Genomic DNA, 25,141 nt, shown 5'->3' with positions numbered 1-25,141 from the left:
AATTTTGCCAATTGATAACACTGTTATACTGAAATTTTCATCATTTTATATACATAATATTATATACATAATAAATCAAATCTGATTTTAAGAACACAGACATAAAACAAAACATCTTTATGAAAGTTATTTAAAGGTCCTACAGAAAATTTGAATTTCCATCTTATTTTTCCCCATTTTAATGTATCAAAATTGTATTCTTGTGAATAACAATTTAAAAAACCGAAATATACAAAACAACACAATATCGTTAAAATGTTGTTAAGTTTTACAGAAAACACTCATAAATGTCAAGTAAAAATGATGGACAATTTTGTATGTAAATCACTTCTACTTAAAATGTTAAACATTTAATATGGAATATAGTTACATTATGCTCAACAGCAGATAAACTAATTAAAAAATGATAAAAAGGCAATAATTCACTCAAATAACTGGCGTTACTTAATAGCTTTAAGCTTTGATGTGTATAGCTTATAAATCAAGTTAACATGAATGAACCTACGAATTTCTAATGTATACAATAAATCTATGTCCTTTCCTTCCTTAGTCCATCCAAAAATACATAATGTCTGAATAAAGAAAAATATATTAATTATGCTAAATAATACTCTGTATTACTCCTAAGCACTATGATTGAGTCTATTTTAACTATATTTGTCAAATAAATCCTTATAAAGAATCACAGGTAGATCTCTTAAGGTCAAACGAAACGTTCCTTAATAACAAATAAATTTCCCAAGAATTTGTCATTTAAGAATTCTAGCTTTAATTAACAGGTTTCCTGACATGTACCCACACACACAAAAAAAAAAAAATCAAAAGAACTTACCAAAAAATATTATTGAAAAGCATTATATGGTCAACATTTTGGTGCTTGTAAAAGACATTTTGAACAGTATTCAAATAAGAACATAAAAGATAATGATAATAATATTAATTTATTAAAATGATATATATATGAAATATAAAAACATATTTGAGGGAGATATCCCCAGACCTTAAGAGCAAAACCATATTACAGCCAATTTAAAAAAATGCCTCTAGACAGACTGGTAAAAACTAACCCGACTCCAAAATTTATTAATTCTCCAAGATAATTTTTAAAATCCATTCCAGATTTTTTTTCTCCCTTTCGTAACTATTTTTTAAAAGTAATGATATCTTTATTTTATAAGATTATAAAAAAGTAGCATGGATGTTGAAAATTTGTGGTAAATTTTTTCATCTCCTACCTACCACCCTAATCATTTTATCTTGAGCCATGAAATGGGGTACAAAACAAATTGTAAAAAGTGGTCTAAAGAGGAGGTAACCGGTAAAAGGTAAACAGAAAAATCAACAATACCATAAATACAAAGTACATATACAAAAGGAAGAATTTCTGTTTTAACAAAACTGTTATTTATTTTTTTTTTTTTACAAAACACATATAAAGACTCACCCTAATCATTATATAATTATTTTAATCATTTCACACTTGAGAATTTTTATTTTTTGAAAATCCATTGCCTGTCCACATATGACATACACCAGGATTCATATTTTTAGTTTGTGATATTTCCTTCTATTAGTTAAAAGAAAATATTTGTATGATTCTTCACAATTTTCAGAAATCTTGGATTTAGAAACATTGAAAATGTGTTAACATATGACACATCATAAACATAAATGTTTAAAAAAAAAAAGGACTAGAGTGCAAGGACATTATTTAAAGAAATTAACATTCTAGAAAATACATTTCAATGCAAGGAAAAATTACTTTAAAAGCATTTTATTTTCAATGTTCTTAAAATCAGCAGCAAACAATGGGGAAAAAAGCTAGCAATAGAATGCGGTATTATATGATTTTAAATTTACCAGGTAAAGCAACTTTTAATTCACAATTTCAGGTATATAATTAACAAGTCTAAAATAAATTTTGAAATGCAAAATTAATTTTCATGACAATGACATATGCATTCAAAGTATATTTTATTTAAACCCCTGAGTTGTAAAGGCAACTTTAGAGATCAATTCCAAATTTTGAGTACTGTTTTGATTTTTTGATACATAATGTAGTTAACATATTTACAAAATACTTTTTCTGTTTTTAAACTTCAAATCATGGCTAAGGTCTTAAAAAATGTAACAGATGTTTTTTTCTTTGACAAAATACCTTTTTTTCTCCTAAGAATTGGAAAATGTAATAGACTTTTTAGTAATATTTCAATAAAAAAACAAATATACAACACATTCAAATGAGAAATTTCAGACTACCTTGGTGCTAAAAGTGTAGTATAAATATACCAAGCCATGTGAATTTTAATAGGAGGAACAAAATGACAAAAAATTAGTAATATCACTAATATTTTTACCATAGTAAAAATGTTATTTAACATAGCCTTTATTTATTGTTATTGGTGATTTTTATAAAAAAAAATCAAACAAAAAAAAACCAAACAAATAATGATATCTAATCATTTTCAAAGAAAAAATTGGTTTGTATCATCTGTCCTTAATTCAGTCTGCAGCTGTAGCTTTCTGTTTTTCATTATGGTTATTTAGTGATTTTTGTTAAGAGCAAAATGTTTGTAGCGTTGTTAATCTCAAATAATTAGTTTCATCAGTTCATTTTTACACATTGCTTGACATTTAAAATTAACTTATTATATAAACAGTATAGTTTAGTAAAATGAATACAATGAACATGGTCAATCAAGGTCAATTTGTTACTTTGTCTTCCAGAAATTTTTTTATCACACATCAACATTATAAATGAAATTTAGCATAAATTTTATAAGAGAAAATATTGCACATTTTAAACAGTTTTCCTATTAACTACAACCAGTTTTACAAAAAAAATAGGTGATGTACCCTTCTAAATTTTAAAAAGAAATAACTTTTATGTACAATAAGGGTGAAAAAAAACAGAGCAAAATCCAAAAACACAATGACTGACAACAAATTACAATTAACACAACAAAAGATATGATAAAATTATTATATGTACATGTATTAATATTATTAATTTCTTAAATAGAATAAGAATAACTTATCCAGCTGTATTCCTGATAAATACAATAATTCTTATCTACATTCCATAGACCAGATACATAGCACTGGGTAAAGCACCTATTTTATATAGTACAACATTCTCAAAATGTTAACAATTCAAATGTTAACATCTTGTTTATTACTTTACCAGAAATTGTAGATTTTTATAAATCAGATATAGACTTTCTAAGAAGAAGAAATTCAATTGTTTTCAATGGAATCAAAGGAATGGAATGCATTACCAGTATATCCAAATTGACAGCAATGTTCACAAAAATTACAGACTGATTTTGCCTTAAAGGATCCTGGTTTTCTTTGACACAATCTTGACTATTTTATATTAACATGTAAACAGCCTGCAGGAGCCTGTCCCACTAATCAGCAACCAGACAGACAGACAGACAGACAGACAGACAGACATTTAACTGCCACAGCAGCTGAAACCCCCACCCACTGTCCTAGAGTTAACAGTCAGACAGACATCTAACTGCCACAGCAGCTAAACCCCCCACCCACTGTCCGAGAGTTCAGCTGAATCTTAGTTGAGGAGGAGTTCTCTATAGAAGAATCTCCACCATACTTCTTCTTTAGTTCCTGAAAATACAATCAAACATTTATCGAAACTGTCAAAATTCATTAAGGCAGTACTTACAAAACCATTAACCCTTTATCTATTTACTAAGTAATCTGTTTTTAATGCGATGAATAAAAACAATGTTGAGGCATCTCAAATAATTATTATCTTGGATAAAATTTAATACAAGTACACGGTTGAAATTATGCAAATTTTCAATTTTAATGCTTTTACAATATTTTTATTAGGAATGTCAAAATCGTCAGTAATTGATATTCGAACATTCGATAGGAGTATTCAAATATATTCGAATATTCAATAAAATAAATACATCTAGATTTTTAAAAATAATTATATATTTTCATTCTCCTGTCAAGCAGTATAGGTTTTATGCCATTATTTTGGAATAAGAACTCATGTAGAGTTTTATAAATGCACCGCAAATATTTTTTTTCTAATTACCAATTATATGAAGAGTATATACATCCAAAATGTAAGGATTTTTAGGGGAAAATTCAAGAGATTTTTTAGTATGTTCCAGATTAATTGATTGTCTTACTAAAGTATACAATGATAACTCCTACAAATATACCAAGCAAAACAAATATCTTACAGAGAAATATTAAAAGCATTTAATTTTGGCTAATCAATTTCCTGATAATGATTTTTAATGATATTTGTATCATGGCTGAGGTGTTTCTTCTTTGAAGTAAAGTGTTCAACTAGAATAAAGTGCAGCTGTACTTCATCCACAGATGAAGAGTTTTTGACCCTGACACAGCATTTTCGTGAATGCGACAGCTCTCGAATATGTCAAATGATCATAGGGTATAATTTTTTTTGTTATTTTCGAATAACACCTGAATTTTCCTTCTTCAACTTTGATTTTTTCTTTTTTGATATCCAAAGGTTTTCTTGTGAATTTCATCAACAATCCGTATTTACATTAAGCTGGGATGCTGCAATCCGACGTCCTTTCTTATGAACACACACACGTAAAATGTATATATTAAAAATACTGGCCGGAAGGAGAGATTATCCATGCAGTCACCTGACACAAAATCATGCATGAAAATTTGTGACATGATGTTTGATTGGCCATGATACAAGAAAGTTATTGAATATTTTTTATGGTGTATCCTGATTTATTTGGATGAAGGGTGGAGACTCATGCTTCGCACCCATCACTGCCCTTCGTCCAAATAAATCAGGATACACCATAATAAATATACAATAACTATTACTTATATAAACAAGGGATCCATGTGTTTACTGTAAAACTGTGTCCTTACAACAATACAAGCTAATTGTAAGTACTGTGTCTTTTAATTTTGTACAAACTTGATTCAGTTTCTAATAAAACATGCCAAGTTTTTCTCTCTTTTAAATGCTTATACACTTTGAAACAAATATTCGAATCTTAAATTTATATTCAAATATCAACTCATCGAATGAATATTCGAATATTTGTTGACGTCCATAATTTTTATACATTGTGAAATGGATAGTTTTACATGTACTGATGTACAGTGGTTAGTTTTATGATTTTTATTCATTTGGCAAAATAGTAATTTTTACATATCACACATCTCAAACAATTCTCTTATTTTTGCTTCATCTCAATTGTTTATTGGTGAAACAAGTAAAAATAAAGCTAATTTTAAGAGCATGTTGTTTTCTGTAAATGCAAGATCAAACCAATTTGTTTTCTTTATTTTAACATGCTCAAAATACTGGAAAACTCCAGTAGAATGTACATAATTTATATGAAATAGCATTTTTACTTATCTCTATGTTATTTCTGCCGCATAATACTTATTTTTTGTGTAAAGTATTTCTTTAAATATTACCATCATAATGGTTACAAGGAAGATTTATCAAAAAAACAGCTACGTTTTTTTTATGTTCGTATGAATATAATTATAATTGTTATATAAAGGTTCAATAAGTAATATCCATTGGCACTTTTCCAAGAAAACAATTATCTACGCAAGTTTTGTTATGGAATTAATATTTAATTATTACAAAATTAGTAAACATTGAATTTTAGAAAAGCACATTTAAATCCTTATTTCTTAAAAAAAAAATTTACATGTTTGATAGAAATTTTATTTGTTTTATATGAATGTTTAAATTAATCACTGAAATAAATTTCTTGTGCAATTGAGATTTTAATTCTCAATAAAAATTTCAATATTTATAAAAAAATGAATCAAATAAAAAAATCATTATATCAAGTTCCAAAACAGCAAATACACATAAAATATTGCATGCAAGACATACTAACAAGTTAAAGAGAGTTGACAATAGTGTGAAATTATGACAGCTGAGCATCCATGCATGAGAGAGCGATTCTTTTATGTCTAAAATGAATGAATGTCTAAAATTCAAATTGCAGATAGCAAAATTAACCTAAACTTATTTCCTTTTGTATAAAGAAGTTTTATTTCCATTAAAAGTGAATTATGATGGGAAAGTTTCCTCTTGATAAAGTGGAATGTTCCATCAAATCAGGAAACTAAAGTTGATATCACAACAGACTGCAGAATGTCTGTCCTAAATCAGTGTCATTGGTGTAAGAAAAATCAGGTGAGCAGTGTTCACTCAGTCATGGACATCTGTCAGACTGATGATCCAGGCAGCGCAGGCAGATCAAGGTCTGTTTTACACAGGACTAAGGAAATAATACCTAAAACTTTAACTGATTGTCAACATTTTCAAAATTAGTGATTCTGTTTAAAATTGCTGGACCAGGTGTAAAATACCTTACTACATTCCTTAACAAAAAGATTAAAATCATTTTCAATATTATGTTAATAAGAAAGTTATATATACAGAATTTATTTTTGGTACTAGCTGTAAGTTCTTTTGTAAAACCGGCCCTGGAATTACAATTTTCTGACTTGATTATTGCAGGAACTGGATGTTTATGAAATCAACAACTGATTCAGCTTTTATCTTCTTATGTAAAATTTTTCTTCACAACTTTGTTATCTAAGGTTCTACCTTGTCCTGTTAAATCACATACTTTCGTTGGGTCAAATTTTTGTGGTTTGAGTAAAAACCTCTTGGTTCATGGGGATTTGAATTCGTGGATTTGAATTCGTGGATGAAGAATTGTTGAGTAGTTATGTATGTAACATTTTACATTCCGTGATGGACATGAATTCCTGGGTCTCTTCACACCTCGAAAACAATGAAAATTAAACCCCCATAAAAATTTGTGTGATTTCACGGTATAATTATATAAATTTTTGCATAATTTTTTCTGATCTTTTCCTCTTTTAGTTCAAATCATACCTATTATTTTGTGAATTTATTTTCCTATTAATTAAAATTTTTCCTCAAAAGTATAATTTTTTGTAATTGTTTCCTATTCCAGTTCAAATCTTACATCTAACCTTTAGAGGTTTGTAGGCAATTAATTACTATTTCTTACTCTTGTCAATGCAATATGCCAAGATTTTGATGTAAGGTCAAAAAATAATATGATTCTACAACATTTTGATTTTTCAAGAATCTTTTTTTTTGGATAAAGGAGATGATATGCATGTAAGACTGCCCTCTTAAAGAAAATACACCTGATCCCGAAAAAAATCATCATAATTCTCCTTAAACCCAAATTCTGTAAAATTTTGCAAGCTGAACGCTAAAAGTATTGGCATTCCAATTAAGCATTGAATTCATATTTTTGGCTGTCTTCAGTCCTATAACACACCTGGCCGTTCCGACAAATTGAATACCGCGCGTTAGCGCGGTATGATAAATTTGTCGGCACGGCCAGGTGTGTTATAGGACCGAAGACAGCCAAAAATATGAATTCAATGCTTATATTTACATTCTCTAATTTTCCTGCTTCAAAATTACTGATTTTGTTAATCTTGAATGTGAATTTAGCGCCTTTCAAAACTGACGTGGTTAATAGATGTAAGAGCCGTTTGTGACGTCAAATGACGTTAAATGACGTTGCAAATTTAAATTACGCAAACAAACATTGCGAGAAAAAAAAATGACAAATTAATTCATAACGCATGTTACATTATTTTTTAAGTTAATTTTTCAGGATTATAGTTTTTCATTAAATTGAAATAAGACATTTTACATTTTGGTGTTCCCAGAGTATTGAAAATGCATATAGTTCCTACTGTGTATTCTAATGCGCGGTGACAAGGTTTTGCGCGTGTTATAGAAATTTGAATGTTGTAGATTTCTAATGGATTTCATAAGGATCATTACACTGAATGTAAATATTTTAAATTTGAATTGTTTAAGAATCATAATCACTGCAGAAAAATGTGACAAGTTAACCAAGAGATGCTGAGTTGTAAACCAAGAGTTAACATCAGAGAAATTTTACCCATTTTTTTTCCTATTGTAATGGGGATTGGGTATGTAGGTACGGTAGCTCAGTGGTAAAGAACTCTTGCCTTTAGTGAAAAGTTGCATGTTTGAGTCCTAGTCTAGCCAACATTTTCACCCGCTTATTATATTTGACACCCATGATTTCAAATATACAGCCACCATCCCCCAAAATTACTGTTAATTTGATGTTTTTGCCTTTCAATGTGTTCCCTAGCTAACAAAAAAAAATGAAAAAAGAATTGTGATACTGTCATTGGAAGAATTTTTTTAACATTGTAATAATTCATTTGTAATATGTGCAATGTCATAATTTTTCAACCAAAAAAAAATCATCCTTTCATACTCAAATTACATTAAAGGCATAAATAGGCAATCTATTAAAAAAAAACTAGAGGTACTGTGAGCAATGAGCTCACTAAATGATACCCCCGCCTCCCATAATGTCCATGTGTTGCTATATATTGTTTTACAGTAATGTGTAAAGAGGAATAACTTGTCCTATCAAATGTTATCCAGAAGCTTCTATATGTGACGTCATAGGTAAACATATAATGGCAATGTCCATGTTTTGCTATGGGAAACCTAAAATACGTGTCGAATAAAAAAGTAAAATAGGAGGTGCACAATGGCAATATGTAATAAAGATTCTGTGAAAGTTTCATTAAATTTCATTCAATAGTATAAGAGGAGTTGCGGATAAGAGATAAAGCGTAACAGACGGATGGACGTACAGACGGACATACGGAAATCCCGATTACTATATACACTCCCACTTTTCAAGCGGGGGGCATAAAAATCTGCTTCTTTTTCTAACAATGGATTGAACTAAAATTGTAATTCCATGAAATGATGACTTGTTGCTGTACAGTGTACACTGCTGTAAGTACGTTTACATAATTTAAAAGATTAGGGAAAATTATAATTTTCACCCATGTTAGTTTATACTCCAAATCTTCAAGAACTAAAACCAAAATTTTTTTTTCACAATGCAGTTGGACTATCTGGATTGTCCTTAAAGGATAAATTATAAAGTGCTCTATACTTTTGTAAATCGGGACTATAAGTACATGATATGTGAGGTATATTCTTAACCAATCAATTAGAGGCTTTCAAAATTACTCTCAAATAATAAATTGTATTATAACAAGAGGCCCATGGGCCACGTCGCTCACCTGAGCACATGGGCTAGCTAAAAAACACAAATCGACTCAGTTTTGAAAAGTTTACTTGTTGGGGGAGGCAGGATTTGAATTTTTCTATTACTTTAGAATGTAACTATATCAATAAAGCAAACAAGTATAACTTTGCCATACTGGAAAAGATTTTTAAGGATTTTTCCAACCTATCACTTGATCTCCCATTGTGACCCCTCACTAACACCCTCCCCCTCACCAGGATATCTGATTCTGGAGAGAAGATTTTCAAAGATTTTACCTACATATTCCTATGTAAAACTTTGATCAACCATTGTGGCCCCACCCTATCCTCTGGGTCATGATTTGAACAAACTTGATTTTACACTACCTGAGGATGCTTCCACGTAAGTTTCATCTTTCCTGGTCCAGTGTTTCTGGAAAAGATTTTTTTCCTACATATTCCTAGGTAAAACTTTGTTCAGCCATTATGGCCCTGTCCTATCCCCGGGGGTCATGATTTGGACAAACTTGAATCTACACTACCTGAGGATGATTCCACATGTGTTTCATCTTTTCTAGTCCAGTGGTTCTGGAGAAGAAGATTTTTAAAGATTTTTCCTATATATTCCTAAATAAAAATTTGATCAGCCATTATCGCCCCGCCCAATCCCCTGGGGTATTGATTTGATCACCTGAGGATTCTTCTACATGAGTTTCATTTTTCCTGGCCCAGTGGTTCTGGAGAAGAAGATTTAATAAGAAGCCCTTAATTTTTCATTAATTCATAATTATCTCCCCTTGGAAGAGGGCTTGGCCCTTCATTTGAACAAACTTTACCCAAGGATACTTTGTGGCAAGTTTGGTTGAAATTGGCTAGTGGTTCTTGAGAAGAAGATGAAAATGTGAAAAGTTTACGACAACAACAACAACAACAACAACAACAACGTACAAATTTTGATCAGAAAAGCTGAGGTGAGCCAATAATACCTACATTACCTATTCAGCATATCAGCTATTCAGCACATCAGCTAACGTCAACTTTGCCATTTCTTTGGCATTTGTGTCTGTAAAGTTTACCTTTGCCATTTCTGTAAACAGTTCTTCTATATTAGTGTTCTCTTTGGCACTTGTTTCTATGGCGTCGATCATGCCGTGATGTTGAGCAAAGGCCTTCGCTTCCGACAAATTCACTTCTCGCAGATGTTCCATGTCTTTTTTGTTTCCTGTTAAAAAGAAAAAAAATCGTCATTTGGAATGAAATAGGTGACGATGATTAACAGTGGACGATCTCAAATCTATAAACAATTTATACAAAACTGTAAATGTAAATCTGTAAAAGGTTAATAATTCCAATCTTAATTTTATTTATTGATTCCCTGTGTTTTGATTGGACGAAAACAAATTCAAGAAAAAGTTTACACATCGATGAATTCTTCAATTAGAACTACTTTAAGTAGTCCGTTTTAGCTAAATTATGATTACAAGAAACTTGAAATAAAAATGAATGAAAGAATGAATGAATGATCGAATGAATGAATGAAAAGGAGATAAACAGGACTGACAGACGGGAATATTATGTTTATGTCGCTGTCGGATCACGAGTGTGAATTTTAAAAAATCCCTGATCATGCTGTCATTTTCTCGACGTTCCATATCAGCTCAGCTGGTAGGCCTATCGTTGTGATAGGGAAAAGAAACGTACCTTCTTGCCTTTTTAGCATTTCATATGTTTACATCCTACAATCCCATATTCTCCCCAAATCTTTGACCGAACCAGAGCAAATCGAGGACGTCGTCGGTCTGCATCTTTCGTTATGACGTTGTTGTTTTAAAAATGTCAACATGGCCATGGTCAAGGACGAATTATTCTGGAGAATACGCGTATTTACGATATTTGTTGACTTAAACAACATTCAATGAGTTTTTTTAAGCTTATTTATTGATTGTTTTGACAATTTAAGATGGATTTTATCGATATTCATCTTGTATACGTTTCTTTGCGACATAAAGTATTCCTACGCCGTACAAAATAACGGATTGTATGGCGGCCTCAAAGGGAAATAATTTTAATGATTTAAAAAATTCGTAATTGGAATTATAAGAATTAAACGTTTTTTTCCTTTATCCATGTGTAAACTCTGCCTTTTTATCACAAACTTTACATAAAAGTGCTTCGCACTTTTATTCAGTTTGTGAGTAAAAAGGCAGAGTTTAAAAAAATTAAAAAAAAAATTTATAATAAATGTCTAGAGTCATTGTAAATTAAGGTGTAATATTCCTCTGATAAGAGAGATAACTTTCTGCAATTTTGTCAAAATTCATTGAATTTCATGTAAAAATGTCTGCAGAAAATTCTGTCCAGGCTTAAAATCCAAGCAATTTCAGGAAGAATTTCAAAGATATGTCATTATTTAAAAGGCTTTTCCTCCATATTATGTCTCTCATTGCAATAATTAAAAAAAAATTTCAACATTAATTTTTATGATTTTAAAGTGATTATATAAAATTCCTTTCTTTACTTGGAGTCATGCCTTGAACTAATTTCACTTTAAGAAATTGAATTATATAAGTTATAAAAATGAATTGTTTTACATAAGTATGTTCCATAAAAGAAAACTTTCTCTGCCTTCAAGTTCAAAGGTTCAATTCATTCTTCTTCAGAAGAGAAAATTTTATGCTATCAGCACCCACTCTCATACTAATAAATGTCAAACCAAAAGATTACAAGATTATTTTGGTAGAATAATGATATAACAGTGTGATACGAAGTCCTACATTTATTTCAAAATATCGAGACTACATCAGCCAGTACATATAGGGTATAAAACTGATGCGGTACTTAATTAACACCTCCGGTTCTCCCGAGATTTAATGACCACTGGTAACATTTTTTGACATTAAAGAATTTTATTAATATGAGCCTGACCTGACAGTTTCTGTGTAAATCCATACAGTACATAAAAACATGGCATTTTAATATCAGAACAATATTAATATTAAGATATGATATGAAACCAATTATACATGTCTTTAGAATAAAAATTTTCAGTTTCGTGTTTTAAGGTGGAATTTAATTCTTAAATGTCAAGGAATAGCAGGTGCTGAAATATCAGTTATGAAATTGACATCCAAATTTTTCATAACAAAGTACATTATATAAATACTGCACGCAGCTGAGTGTAACGTTGATAATTTTTAAAAACCCTTGTCCATGACTGTGTGGAAGATATGTACACAAGGTTCACTATAAATATATCTATCTAAGGAATGATGCTTATTTCAACTTATGTTATCCGATATAACATAACTTGGGGCAGTTTACGCTTTATAAACCGTGAAGCGGTTTATAAGAAAGCGTAAACTGCCCCAAGTTTTGTTATATCGGATAACATAAGTTGAAATAAGCTTCATTTCTTATAATTTAATTTCAGTGTAGACAATGAGACAACATTTCCTCCGGAAAAGGGCTTCAAATTGAGCATTATTTTAAAATAATGTCAAGCGGAGTAATATGTTTTTGACGTAACTCATTGTGACGTAGGCAAGTTATGTTATACGAAATGGATAAAACCGTTTAACCAATCAAATGACGTGTTACAACTTAACTTAAATTATATATAAATATATCTATTTGCATAAAACATTCAGTATAATATAATAAATATTGACTGTGGTTGAGTGAAATTTTCACCCCAAGGTGCAGCAGAGGTTGAAATTTTTTTTTGTTTTTGAAATTATCTCCTAAAGATTGAAAAGATATGAATATAATAAATATGAAAAAATAACATTGTGGTAATTTATATATTTTTCAAAAGAAAAAAGTAACTTGAGAACAAAGATCATTAACTCTTACAACTGATATAACTCCCTCATTACTTGGAAAGTTATGTCCCCCTTAGTAAAACATGTTATACTAGTGTATGAATTTAAAGGATAAATGATAGATTTGAGATTCTTTTTCAGACACTTATCCTACCTACCTAACTTCTGTTAAAGAATCGGATCAATATCAAACAAAATATGATTGATTGATTGTATGCTGTTTTACGTCCAAATCAAGAATTTTTCACCCATGCATGTAGAGACGTCACCATACTCTTATAATGCTGAAGGGCTTTAATTTAGACCTATGCTTGGCACTCAGGGCCATTAAGCAGTGAGGGATCTTTATCATGCCAATGCCTACCATGACAGGAGACACCAGTCCTTAAGGTCTCATCAGAAGGACCTGCATACTTCAAGTGCCGATCGCAAAGGATCAAACAGTTGCTACCCATTTTTTATCTACTTAGGTCAATTGCAGCTGAGATTCCAACTCAAGACCTCCAGGCCTGGGGGCCATAAAACTTGGACAAGCTCACTATTGATCTCAGTCTTACTTTTACTAAAGGAATATATAGTGGATTAGTGAGACTGAGATTAAAAGTGAGCTCGTCTAAGTTTTATGTCCCCCTGGGCCTGATCATTAAGCAAAGGCTCTACCAACTTGTCAAACAAAATATGAAGGTATTAATGTGTAACTCTATCTAAAATAATGAGCATGTTTGGTCTTTATGAGTTCTTCCTTTGCTGCAAATCTCAAGAACTGTTTTGGTAGTATCCACATATGGTACACACGGTACTCACTACAATGTTACATAGTACTCACCAATGATACACTGTACAATGTTAGGTCCTGCATATCTCTTTACATCTTCAATCCACCGCGGCACACTCTCAAATGAAGCCTTCTTTGTGATGTCATAAGCTATAATTACACCATTGGCACTGCGGTAGTAACTCTGAGTGATGGTTCGAAACCTCTCCTGTCCTGCTGTATCCCAAATTTGGAGCTAAAATTATGGAATTGTATATTCAGACCCTGTTTGTTATACACTACACCACATGTTTACATTTACTCTCCCATCGTGTTCCCTTTAGCTATTGATCACATTTAGGCTTCCGTAACCTCCCATCCATCCTACACTGAATTGAATATGCTCAACATGTTCGAGGTATTGGCAGTTCAGTGAGAAAAATATAACAGTCAGATAAGTCTGACTTCTTCTATTTCAGATCTAGAGGAGGGGCCCCTGGAATTGAAGTTTTATAATGGACTTTAGATGGAACACCCCCCCCCCCTCCTCCCAAACCCCTTGAGATAGGTTTTGCACATTTGGAAGATAAGTTTCTATTTTTTTCCCCAGAAATTTCTGGGTTGAATTTTTTTTAATGGGGTTGACCCACCCCCTAAAAAACCCCTCAGATCTCCTTTGAATGATAATTGGGGTACGTGTTCCAAGTATCAACATGGCAGAATAGTTTTAAGCAGTCAAAAAACTCTCGTATAGTGAGTTCATCTTTGTCTTGTATGGATACATTCTTAAGGTGGAAGGTATTATTCAATCCAAAACAATTTGTTCTTATTAACTAGTGGTCATTTTCAGTGCTACTTTGAGCACTTTCCCTATTTTTTTTATATTACTTGAAGTGTTTTAAAACTTTTCTGCTAAGTATAAGATATATCTATATGGTAGCCATTGAGGATCTTTCCAAAGAAAGGTAATTTGCTATAATAGCTAAGTTATATTAAATGTAACTATATGCTTTTACATGTAATCACAAATTTCTGTGTGGGTTCAATTTTCGAGGTATGAAGAGACCCATGAATTTATGTCCACCACAAAATGTAAAATGTTAAATACAGAATGAACTACTTAACGATTCTTCATCCACAAAATAAAACCTTCAAAAACCATGAGTCTTTCATTAAGCTATGAAAATTTCACCCACGAAAATATGTGATTTTACAGTATCAAGGGACTACACATGTACTAGTGTGTACATATATTCATGTAGGTCCATGCCTGTACTCATGTCCAGCACAATACCCTGATAAAGGTATATAGCTTTATCAAGGTATTACAAATATCATTGTGATGCAGTGATCATTTTCAACTTTGAACTCATGTACCTTATTTTATGTACAGTAAATACAAAAAAATTCTTAAAAAATTAAATTTAAAAGTCAAATTATGAGTTGTGGTCAGTGTGTTCACTCGTGCATGAAAAGTACTCAGGTATCAAAAAGACAGCTAGCATAAAAGAATGTCTCCTCACACGACATGCTTTTATATCGATTTCTTTGTGTTCGAGTACTTTACATGCACGAGTCAATTTACAGACAACAACTCAGACCTCAACTTTCAGTCTTTGTTTTGTTTTTTTTTTTTTTTTTTTTTTTTTTTTTTGCATATTCATTACATAAAATACCTTGATCAAGGTATTTGTTATACCTTGATCAAGCTATATAGCTTTATCAAACCATATACCTTTATCAGGGTATTGTCCTGGACCTGGTACTAGAATATTCTGGGGATTTTCGACCAGGGTACAAACTTTATTTTCCAATCACCCTGTATGTTATGAAAAAACAACTCCCTCAAAGACAAACTTGTATGAACATTCAGTTTAGTCAGCAGGTAGATGAGGAAGACGTAAGTGATACTGTAGACATTACAGCCAGCTGACAGATAAAGGACCCAAAATAATGCTACTGATGATGTCTGATTTTTTTTTCTGTGACCATTATGTTCAACACAGATTCTTAAAGAAAACAAGTAAAAAGCAGATATATACAATATGTATGTTGTTTCATGTTTGTTCCGATACCTTTATCAGCTTTCCGTCTATCTGTAAAGTTTTCATGGTGAAGTCGACCCCAATCGTCGAGCCATGTTTCTCCACGTATGTCCCTGATTTGAACCTCTGGACCACGCACGTCTTCCCGACCCCCGCATCCCCTATCAACACAATCTTGAATAAATAGTCAAACGTGTCGTCTGAATCTGCTCCTGGATACGGTCCCATTTGGTCAGCTGACGGCACTCAATGAGATCATCTGTGTCGTGTTTTTGTTGTGAAAAGAAAAGCGGAAGTGCACACTCACAGTGCCCCCGATCGGATTGCCTCTACACATTCCTGCACAAGCAACGGCAATATGCGAGGCAATCCGATAGCGAGTGTCATTTGATATCCTGCAGACAAACTTTCGAATTTTATTTGTCGTGTCTTGCATTATAAGTTTAACATTCATATATAAATTTAATAGCTAGATAATTTATGACAGAATAATATTGGATTCAATAAATAAAAATTATCGCTCAGTTTCGTAAATGGTTTAAGCAATTATGTGGCGGATCCAACCGCTGACAGATAAGTCGGACCATAACAATGTCGGACTATAACAAACTCGGACCAAACCGAAGTTGGACTATAACAAACTCGGACTATCGTGTATATATATATATATATATATATATATATATATATATATATATATATATATATATATATATATATATATATGTGTGTGTGTAGTAATAACAGATCCCTGTGTTGAATATGAAATTAATTTGTATTTTGTTAGATATATTAAGTTGAAGACTATAGATATGTATGTTTTACCAATTAAAACAATTTTAAAAGACTTTTTTTCTTATTTTTTATCCATTTTACAATTTAAAGTATAAGTTGTAGAATACGCCTGCTGAGAAAATGTATGTACCTGTCATGTTATTTTCCTAATTTTTTTTATTAAATATATTAGTAGATAAATTACTTTAAAAGAATATTTGGATGCAAAAAAGTAACTTAATTTACCCCCCCCCCCTTCCCCCCAACCAACCAACAATCAATCTTACGTCTCGGTAAATATTAAATTATTTATCATCATTGTATTTTTCTTTACATTTACTTACTGGTTTAGTAAATTTAAAATCGAAAATGAAATCAATTATTCATTATATTTTTTAACTTAAAAACATTAACTACATCATCTATGAAAATAATAGTCCAAATCTTCTTACAGAGGAAAGGTATAGTCTAGTAAGAGTAATGATCTCTTTTAATATTACTGCAGACTTATAAGATAAGATTAATAGATGCGTTAAATAATATTTTTTCTCATTTTTTATTATTTATTTGTCTACTAAATACTATATAAAAATAAATATATTAAATAAAATCAATATAATTAAAAAAAAATAACCAGGCGTTTAAATTTTCTCGACAGGCATTCTCAACGACATAGGAAATCTGTAAAAGCAATACACACTAAAAATTGTGCTCTCAAAATTGCTTTCGTCTGGTTATACGTATCTAAATGGCCTATATAAAACTCATGTATCTCTGTAACGAAAGAAATTTATTTGGTGTTTAAAAATAGTAAATAGCAAGGCGGGCGTGTAGATTTTCTCTGCAGGTGTTTATAACTGTTAACCATAGAAAGTGCAAAATATTTTTTTTGGTTCAAATATTTGAAAAATATATAACTTAATTAATTAGTAAACATAATTATATTAAATATAGTAAATTTAATCTATGGTCCGAGTTTGTTATGGTCCGGCTTTGTGTAGTCCGAGTTTGTTATAGTCCGAGTTTGTTATAGTCCGACATTGTTTTGGTCCGACCTATCAGTAAATCGATCCAACGAGTATCTTTTGGGCAGAAGGATAAAACGTACGCTCAACTAGGACCTCAGGTCCCCCGCAAATAGTTCGCCATTTTGCGTAGTAATAAAACATTTAAGGAACTCTTCAGGCATTAAAGGCACAAAAGTAAAATCATCGATATCAATACGGAGACCTCAGGTCACCTTATATATTAATTGAATTTTATATGGTAGACAGTTTTCTTTGTCTTACTCCAAAATAATAATATTATTTTATAACTTCATACAGATCTTCTTCTAATATATTAGCAGAAACGTTTAGTAATTAGGGGGACCAGAGGTAACTTTATATTATACTGTCCATCAGAAGGGAGACCAGTGGTCACCTTACCCTATTGTTATATTGTACATCATTAGAGGGATCATAGGTCATCTTTCATTTTAATTTAATAGGGGGCCAAAGGTAACCTATAATTTCACTTCATAAGGGGGACCTGAGGTGACCTTATATTGTACATCAGTAGGGGGACCAGAGGTCACCTTATATTGTACATAAGTAGGGGGACCAGAGGACACCTTATATTGTACATCAGTAGGGGGACAAGAGGTCACCTTATATTGAACATCAATAAGGAGACCAGAGGTCACCTTATACATGCATTGTACATCAGTACGGGGACTAGAAGACACCTTATATTGAACATCAAATAGGAGACCAGAAGTCACCTTATACATGTATTTTACATCAGTAGGGGGACCAGAGGACACCTTATATTGTACATCAGTAGGGGGACCAGAGGAAACCTTATACTGTACATCAGTAGGGGGACCAGAGGAAACCTTATATTGTTCATCATTAGGGTAACCAGAGGAAACCTTATATTGTACATCAATAAAGAGAACAGAGATCACTTTATATTGTACATCGGTAGGGGGACTAGAGGTCACCTTATATTTTACATCAGTAGGGGGACCACAGGACACCTTATATTGTGCATCAGTACGGGGACCAGTGGTCACCTTATATTTTAAAGTACATCAATAAGGAGACCAGAAGTCACCTTATATTGTACATCAGTAGGTGGACCAGATGTCATCTTATATTGTAAATCAATAGGGGGACCAGGGGACATCTTATATTGAACATCAATAAGGAGACCAGAAGTCACCTATATTGTACATCAGTAGGGGGACCAGAGGACACCTTACATTGAACATCAGTAGGGGGACTAGAGGTCACCATATATTGTACATCAGTAGGGGACTAGAGGTTACCTTATATTGTATATCATTTTGGGGACGAGAGGACACCTTATATTGTACATCAGTAGGGGGACCAGAGGTCACCTTGCATTGTACATCAGTAGGGGGACCAGAGGAAACCTTATATTATACATCAATAAAGAGAACAGAGATCACTTTATATTGTACATCGGTAGGGGGACGAGAGGTCACCTTATATTTTACATCAGTGGGGGGGGGGGGACCAGAGGACACCTTATATTGAACATCAGTAGGGGACTAGAGGTCACCTTATATTGAACATCAATAAGGAGACCACAGGTTACCTTATACATGTATTGTGCATCAGTAGGGGGACCAGAGGTAACCTTATATTGTACATCAGAAGGGACATTAGAGGACACCTTATATTGAACATCAATAAGAAGACCAGAGGACACCTTATATTGTACATCAGTAGGGTGCCAAATGTAACCTTTAATTGCACATCATAAGTGGAACCTGAGGGCACGTTATATTATACATCAGTTGGGGGACCAGAGGTCACCTTACATTGAACATCAATAAGGAGACCAGAGGTCACATTATACGAGGGCTGTTCAATAAATAATGTCCTCGGGTCTTGGAAAAAAACAAAAGACGCTTTTCAATAATTTAGTCATAATGATTTAACCTAATATTATCTTTTAATTAAAACACATGTCCGTTACATTTTTTATCCAATTAATTTCTGATTGTTTTTAGAACTCATTTTGGGTATGACCTTTTGTATCTGTATTATGGCAGATCCTATGACTTCCTGGACTTGTTCATTTTTTTCTGAAAGGTTTTTTCAAGTTTGGAAAACGAAACAAGTCAAAGGTGAAAGATCTAGCGATTATTGTTAATGTGAAAGAACACTAACTTTCTGTTTATCCCCAAGATTTTTCTACTCTTCATGGCGTGCGGGTTTGGACGCTCTCATGAAAAAATCTAATATAGTGGATTTTTGATTCTCATCAACCTTTTGATTTTTTTTTGCAAAAAATTACTTTCTAGATTCCTCCAGCATTTAAACTGCCTCCTCGAATACGAATATAAACAACAAAACCACTAATATTTAAGAAAATTGCATATAAATCTGTATTTGTGCTCTTGCAATTCTCTGCTCTTCTCAGACCTTTGCTGTTTTTGTCAAGTACATTTACTTATTGTAAATTTTGTTTTGAGGGTTTTAAGCAAAAGATTGAAGTTTCATTATCTGTTTGAAATTCAAACAAAAGTGAATAACTACAGTTACTCATATTTTAAATAATTGTTTAGATATTCTTACACGCATTCGTTTTCACTCATTTTAAAAAAAAAAATTAGGTGACTTTTGAGTACTAAGCTTTTTTTAACTGTCAAACTTTTCTTTAAAACAGTGTGAACTACTCCCGAAATGATGTCTATCAAATTTGCTTTGTGTCGTATAGTCAATCATACACCATCAGTGATTATTTGTTGAAACTTGGCAAACAGTACATTAGTTGTTAAATTTTTTGTTTGCAAGGACGGTTTCCATTTTTTGATGCCATTATATAATTTTTATCATTGAAATCCACCTGCTCAATTGTCTATAAACTATAAATCAGACATTGGTTGATATAAATTTTATATATTTCAGTGAATATTTCTTTAGGATTCTTAACAACTTCTGCAGCAGCTGTAATAAAGCGTTTAATTTTACTCTAGTTTACTTATTCTTTACCATTCATTTTTAATGCGATTTCTTGAATAGCCCTTGTTTTCCAGCTTCTCACAATGAAACTATGTGATGAAAAGTGGTCACATAAACTGTTTTAAATTCATTAAAGTTCAATAATAAGAGAAAGTCAAGCTTAATGCCATATGATATCAATATTGTATGTCATAGAGTTCAGGACATTATTTATTGTTATATATTTATTATTAACAGTAGGGGGACAAGAGGTCACTTTATATTGTACATCAATAAAACTAATGATCACACTATTTTGAACAACAATGAAGAAACCGGAAGACACGTTATATTTTACATCAATAAGACCAGAGGTCACTTTATATTGTAAGTCAACAGGGAGACCAGAAGACACCTTATATTTTACATAAATATTGAGTCCAATGGACTCCTTATTTGGTCACCTGAATCAACTCTTGTGACTTATTGCTCTCTGTTTTTTTTTTCTTGCGTTGTGCGCTGTGCATTGTGCGTTAGCATTCGAACATTTTCAGCTTTTCTCTGCAATCCCTCAACCATTTACTACCAATTTTGGCATAAAGCATCTATGGATGAAGGGAATTTTTTTTAAATCATGGTGCCTGTCCTCCACTTCCTAAGGCAAGAAACTGCTACAATTGATGAAATCTTTAAAATCTTCTCTACTCATTGACATCAAGCCGTCTAACTGTTGGCATAATTATTATAAGCATTGACTCCTCTACCAAAATTGTGAAATTCATTGTCCCAGGGTCAGGGGCCCTGGGAATAGGACAGGGCTATAAAAATTTATATCGTGAAATGCATTTATTCTTTGAAAATCTTTTCCTTTGCCCCTGGATATTAAACAAACTAACTACATGCATAGATATGATGAGGAAATATATTCTCTCCAAAGTTTTGAAATTCGTGACCCAAAGGTCAGAGGTTCTGGTGTTACGGTGGGGCTATGTATATTGTAATGTTAAAATCCAGTAATTCTTTAAAAAATCTTCCTCTCTGCACCTGGATATCAATTAAACAACTACATATAGTTATGATAAGCAAGCGCGCCTCTTCCAGAATTATAAATTTCAAGGCCCCTTGCTCAAGGGTACCATTGAGGGTGGGGGCTCTAATTAAATACTGTAATTGAATTACTGCTTTGAAATTTGTTCTTTGGTATAAACCAATTTTTTATGAACAAGTGTGCCTCTTCAAAAATTGTGAAATGTATGACCGCAGGATGTTTTTGTGATCAATGGCACTCATTATTGCTGATTATTAGTCATTATTTGAAATGCTCTTTTTGTTCCCCAACGCTCTATTTAGGTATTAAGTAGCCAAACTAAGCATGCTAAATATATTATTATGATGAGCAATGGTGCTTTTTTTTTCAAAATTGCGAATGTCATGGCTTCTGGTTCAAAGCGCGAACCACATTCAATTGTTTTAAAGTTTTTACATGATGTTCAGATGACCTATAAGAGAACCCCTAGTATCCCGTTAATATGCATTTTATCTGTAACCTCTGGTCCGCCCTCATTTTCTTTTTAGATGTCTCTTGGTTATGACGGGTCTAGAATCGTTGATGCCTTATCTCTGCATTCATATAAATTTTATTTTATGTCTGGTTTCCTTGAAAATGTACAACAAAGGGAACCACTAGTCTCATATTTATGTACAATACAAGGTGACTTCTGCTCCCCTTTGTGCTGTAAAATGTAAGGTGACCTTAGGTCCCCATAATGATCTACAACATAGGGTGACCTCTACGCCCTAATTGATGTATAAGGTGACCTCTGTTCCCCTTTTGATGTACAATACAATCTGACGTCTGGTCTTATACAATATAAGGTGACCTCTGGTCCCCTTTCTTTTGTACAGTATAAAGTTGCCCTTAATTCTCATTTATGAAATAAAATATAACGTGATCTTTGATCAACATATGGATGTACAATATTAGTTTACCTCTGGTCCATCTAGTGACGAACGTAAAACTGACCTGAAGGCTATGTCCCCCTACTGATGTACAATATAAGTGACCTCTGGTCCTCCTAATGATGTACAATATAAGATAACCTCTAGCCCCCTACTTATGTAAAGCTCAATATAGGTGTTAAAAAATGCCCCTGGTCCCCCTACTGATGTACAATATAAGGTTCCTCTGGTCCCCCCACTGATTTGAAGTGCAATATAAGGTTTCCTCTGGTCCCCCCTACTGATGTTCAACATAAAATTCCTCTGGTCCCCCTAATTATGTACAATATAAGGTGACCTCTGGTCCCCCTACTGATGTCCCCTACTGATGTACGATATAAGGTGACCCCCGGGCCCCCTATTAATGTACAATATTAGGTGACTACTGGTCCCCCTACTGATGTACAATATAAGGTGTACTCTGGTTCCCCTACTGATGTACAATATAAGGTGACCACTGGTCCCCCTATGTACAATATAAGGGACCCCTGGTCCCCTTACTGATGTACAATATAAGGTGACTTCTGGTCCCCCTACTGATGTACAATACAATATGACCCCTGGTACCCCTACTGATGTACAATATAAGGTGTCTCCTGGTCCCCCTACTAATGTACAATATAAGGTGACCTCAGTCCCCCTACCAATGCAAGGTGACCTTGGTCCCCCTACTGTGTACAATATAAGGTGACCTCTGGTCCCCCAACTGATGTACGATGTGATCCCTTCCCCCTACTGATGTACAATATAAGGTATCCTCTGGTCTCCCTACTGATGTACAATACAATGGGACCCCTGGTACCCCTACTGATGTACAATATAAGGTGACAATAGAAGGTGATCTCTGGTCCCCCTACTGATATACAATATAAGGTGTCCTCTGACTCCTACTGAAGTACAATATAAGATGACCTCTGGTCCCCCTACTGATGTACAATATAGCTTTCTCCCTACTGATGTACAATATAAGGTGTCCTCTGGTCTCCCTACTGATGTCCCTTACTGATGTACAAAATAAGATGTGCTCTGGTCCCAATGCTGATGTACGATAGAAGGTGTGCTCTGGTCCCACTACTGATGTACAATTTAAGGTGACCCCTGGTCCCCCTTCTGATGTATAATACTAGTATAAAATAACCTCTTGTTCACCTTCTGATGTAAAGTGCAATATAAGGTGTCCTTTGGTCCCCCTACTGATGTACAATATAAGGTGACACACTGGTTCCCCTACTAATGTACAATATAAGATAATCTCTAGTTCGCCTACTGATGAAATGTGCAATATAAGGTGCCCTGGTTCCTCTACTGATGTGCAATATAAGATGACCTCTGGTCCTCCTAATTATGTACAATATAAGGTGACCTCTGCTCCCCCTACAAGTGTACAACATAGGGTACAGGTCCCCCTACTGATGTTCAATGTAAGGTGACCTCTGGTAAACTTATGGTCTATAATATAAGGTGACCTCTGGTAAACCTATGATGTATAATATAAGGTGACATCTGATTTTTTTAAATATAAGATGAACTCTGGTCCCCCTATTGATGCACAATATATGTCCTTTGGTGCTCCTAACACAATTTAAAATGACTTCTGGTCCCCCTACAGAACAATATAAGGTGTCCTCTGGTCCTCCTACTGAAGTAAAAAGCCCCCTAGATATATACACCCCCTACTGATTTAAATATAAGATTCTGTTTCAATAAAAGGTGTTGGTGCTCCTACTAAAGTACAATTTATCATGACCTCTGGTCCCCCTACTGATGTACAATATAGGTGTCCTCTGATCCTCCTACTGAAGTACAATATAAGATGACCTCTGGTCCCCTACTGATGTCCCCTACTGATGTACAATACAATGTGACCTCTGGTCCCGCTAGATGTACAATTTAAGGTGTCTGGTCCCCCTACTGATGTACAATATAAGGTGACCTCTGGTCCCCCTACTTATGTATATTATAAGATGACCCCTGGTTCCCCTACTGATGTACAATTTAAGGTGACCTCTGGTCCCCCTGCTGAACAATATAAGGTGACCCCTGGTCCCCTTACTGATGTACAATAAATATGACTACTTATGTACAATATAAGATGACCACTGGTTCCCCTACTGATGTTCAATTTAAGGTGACCTCTCCCCCTACTGATGTACAATATAAGGTGACCCCTGGTCCACTTACTGATGTACAATTTAAGGTACCCTCTGGTCCTCCTACTGATATACAATATAAGGTGACCTCTGGTCTCCCTACTGTTTTTGTTCAATTTATGGTGACCTATGGTCAACTTATGATGTATAATATAAGCCTCTCGTTCCCCTACATGTGCAATATAAGATGACATCTGCCCCCTATTGATGTACATTATAATGTGACACACTGGTCCCCCTTCTGATGTACAATATAAGATAATATCTGGTCCTCCTACTGATGAAAAGTGCAATATACGGTGTCCCCTGGTCCCTCTACTGATGTACCTCTGGTCCCCCTATGATATGAATTGTTGTTCTCCTTCAGATTGTTCCAAAGTCAAGTAATCTATACATTCAAGCTCTAATGGGTGAAGACGTTAGGATGTTTATTAGTAGTACTCTCTAATTTGGAAGTTTTGTTTCGCCCATCTTCCATAGTGTGAATATCATTCTTCTTAATCTTTTCCATATAGTAAAATCTGTCTCTAAGCA

At 33.1% G+C, this 25,141-nt stretch overlaps 1 protein-coding gene across 1 annotated transcript; it reads right to left on the bottom strand.

The window, feature by feature from the left end:
- Positions 1-2,777: 2,777 nt before the first annotated feature.
- LOC134259298 (ras-related protein Rab-43-like) lies at positions 2,778-16,049 on the bottom strand. Its single transcript, XM_062741899.1, has 5 exons — positions 15,760-16,049; positions 13,757-13,940; positions 10,186-10,331; positions 3,565-3,630; positions 2,778-3,502 (listed from the first exon to the last, which is right to left on the bottom strand). The coding sequence occupies exons 1-5, from the start codon at positions 15,955-15,957 to the stop codon at positions 3,458-3,460; spliced, it is 639 nt and encodes a 212-aa protein (XP_062597883.1). The 5' UTR covers positions 15,958-16,049; the 3' UTR covers positions 2,778-3,457.
- Positions 16,050-25,141: the final 9,092 nt, after the last annotated feature.

Source organism: Saccostrea cucullata, unplaced genomic scaffold (assembly GCF_032062105.1).
Source record: "Saccostrea cucullata isolate Sc308-1 unplaced genomic scaffold, CSIRO_AGI_Scuc_v1 ctg1519, whole genome shotgun sequence".
NCBI lineage: Eukaryota > Metazoa > Mollusca > Bivalvia > Ostreida > Ostreidae > Saccostrea > Saccostrea cuccullata.
Note: the sequence above shows the minus strand (reverse complement) of the source record. Positions and strands in the feature narration are given on the sequence as shown.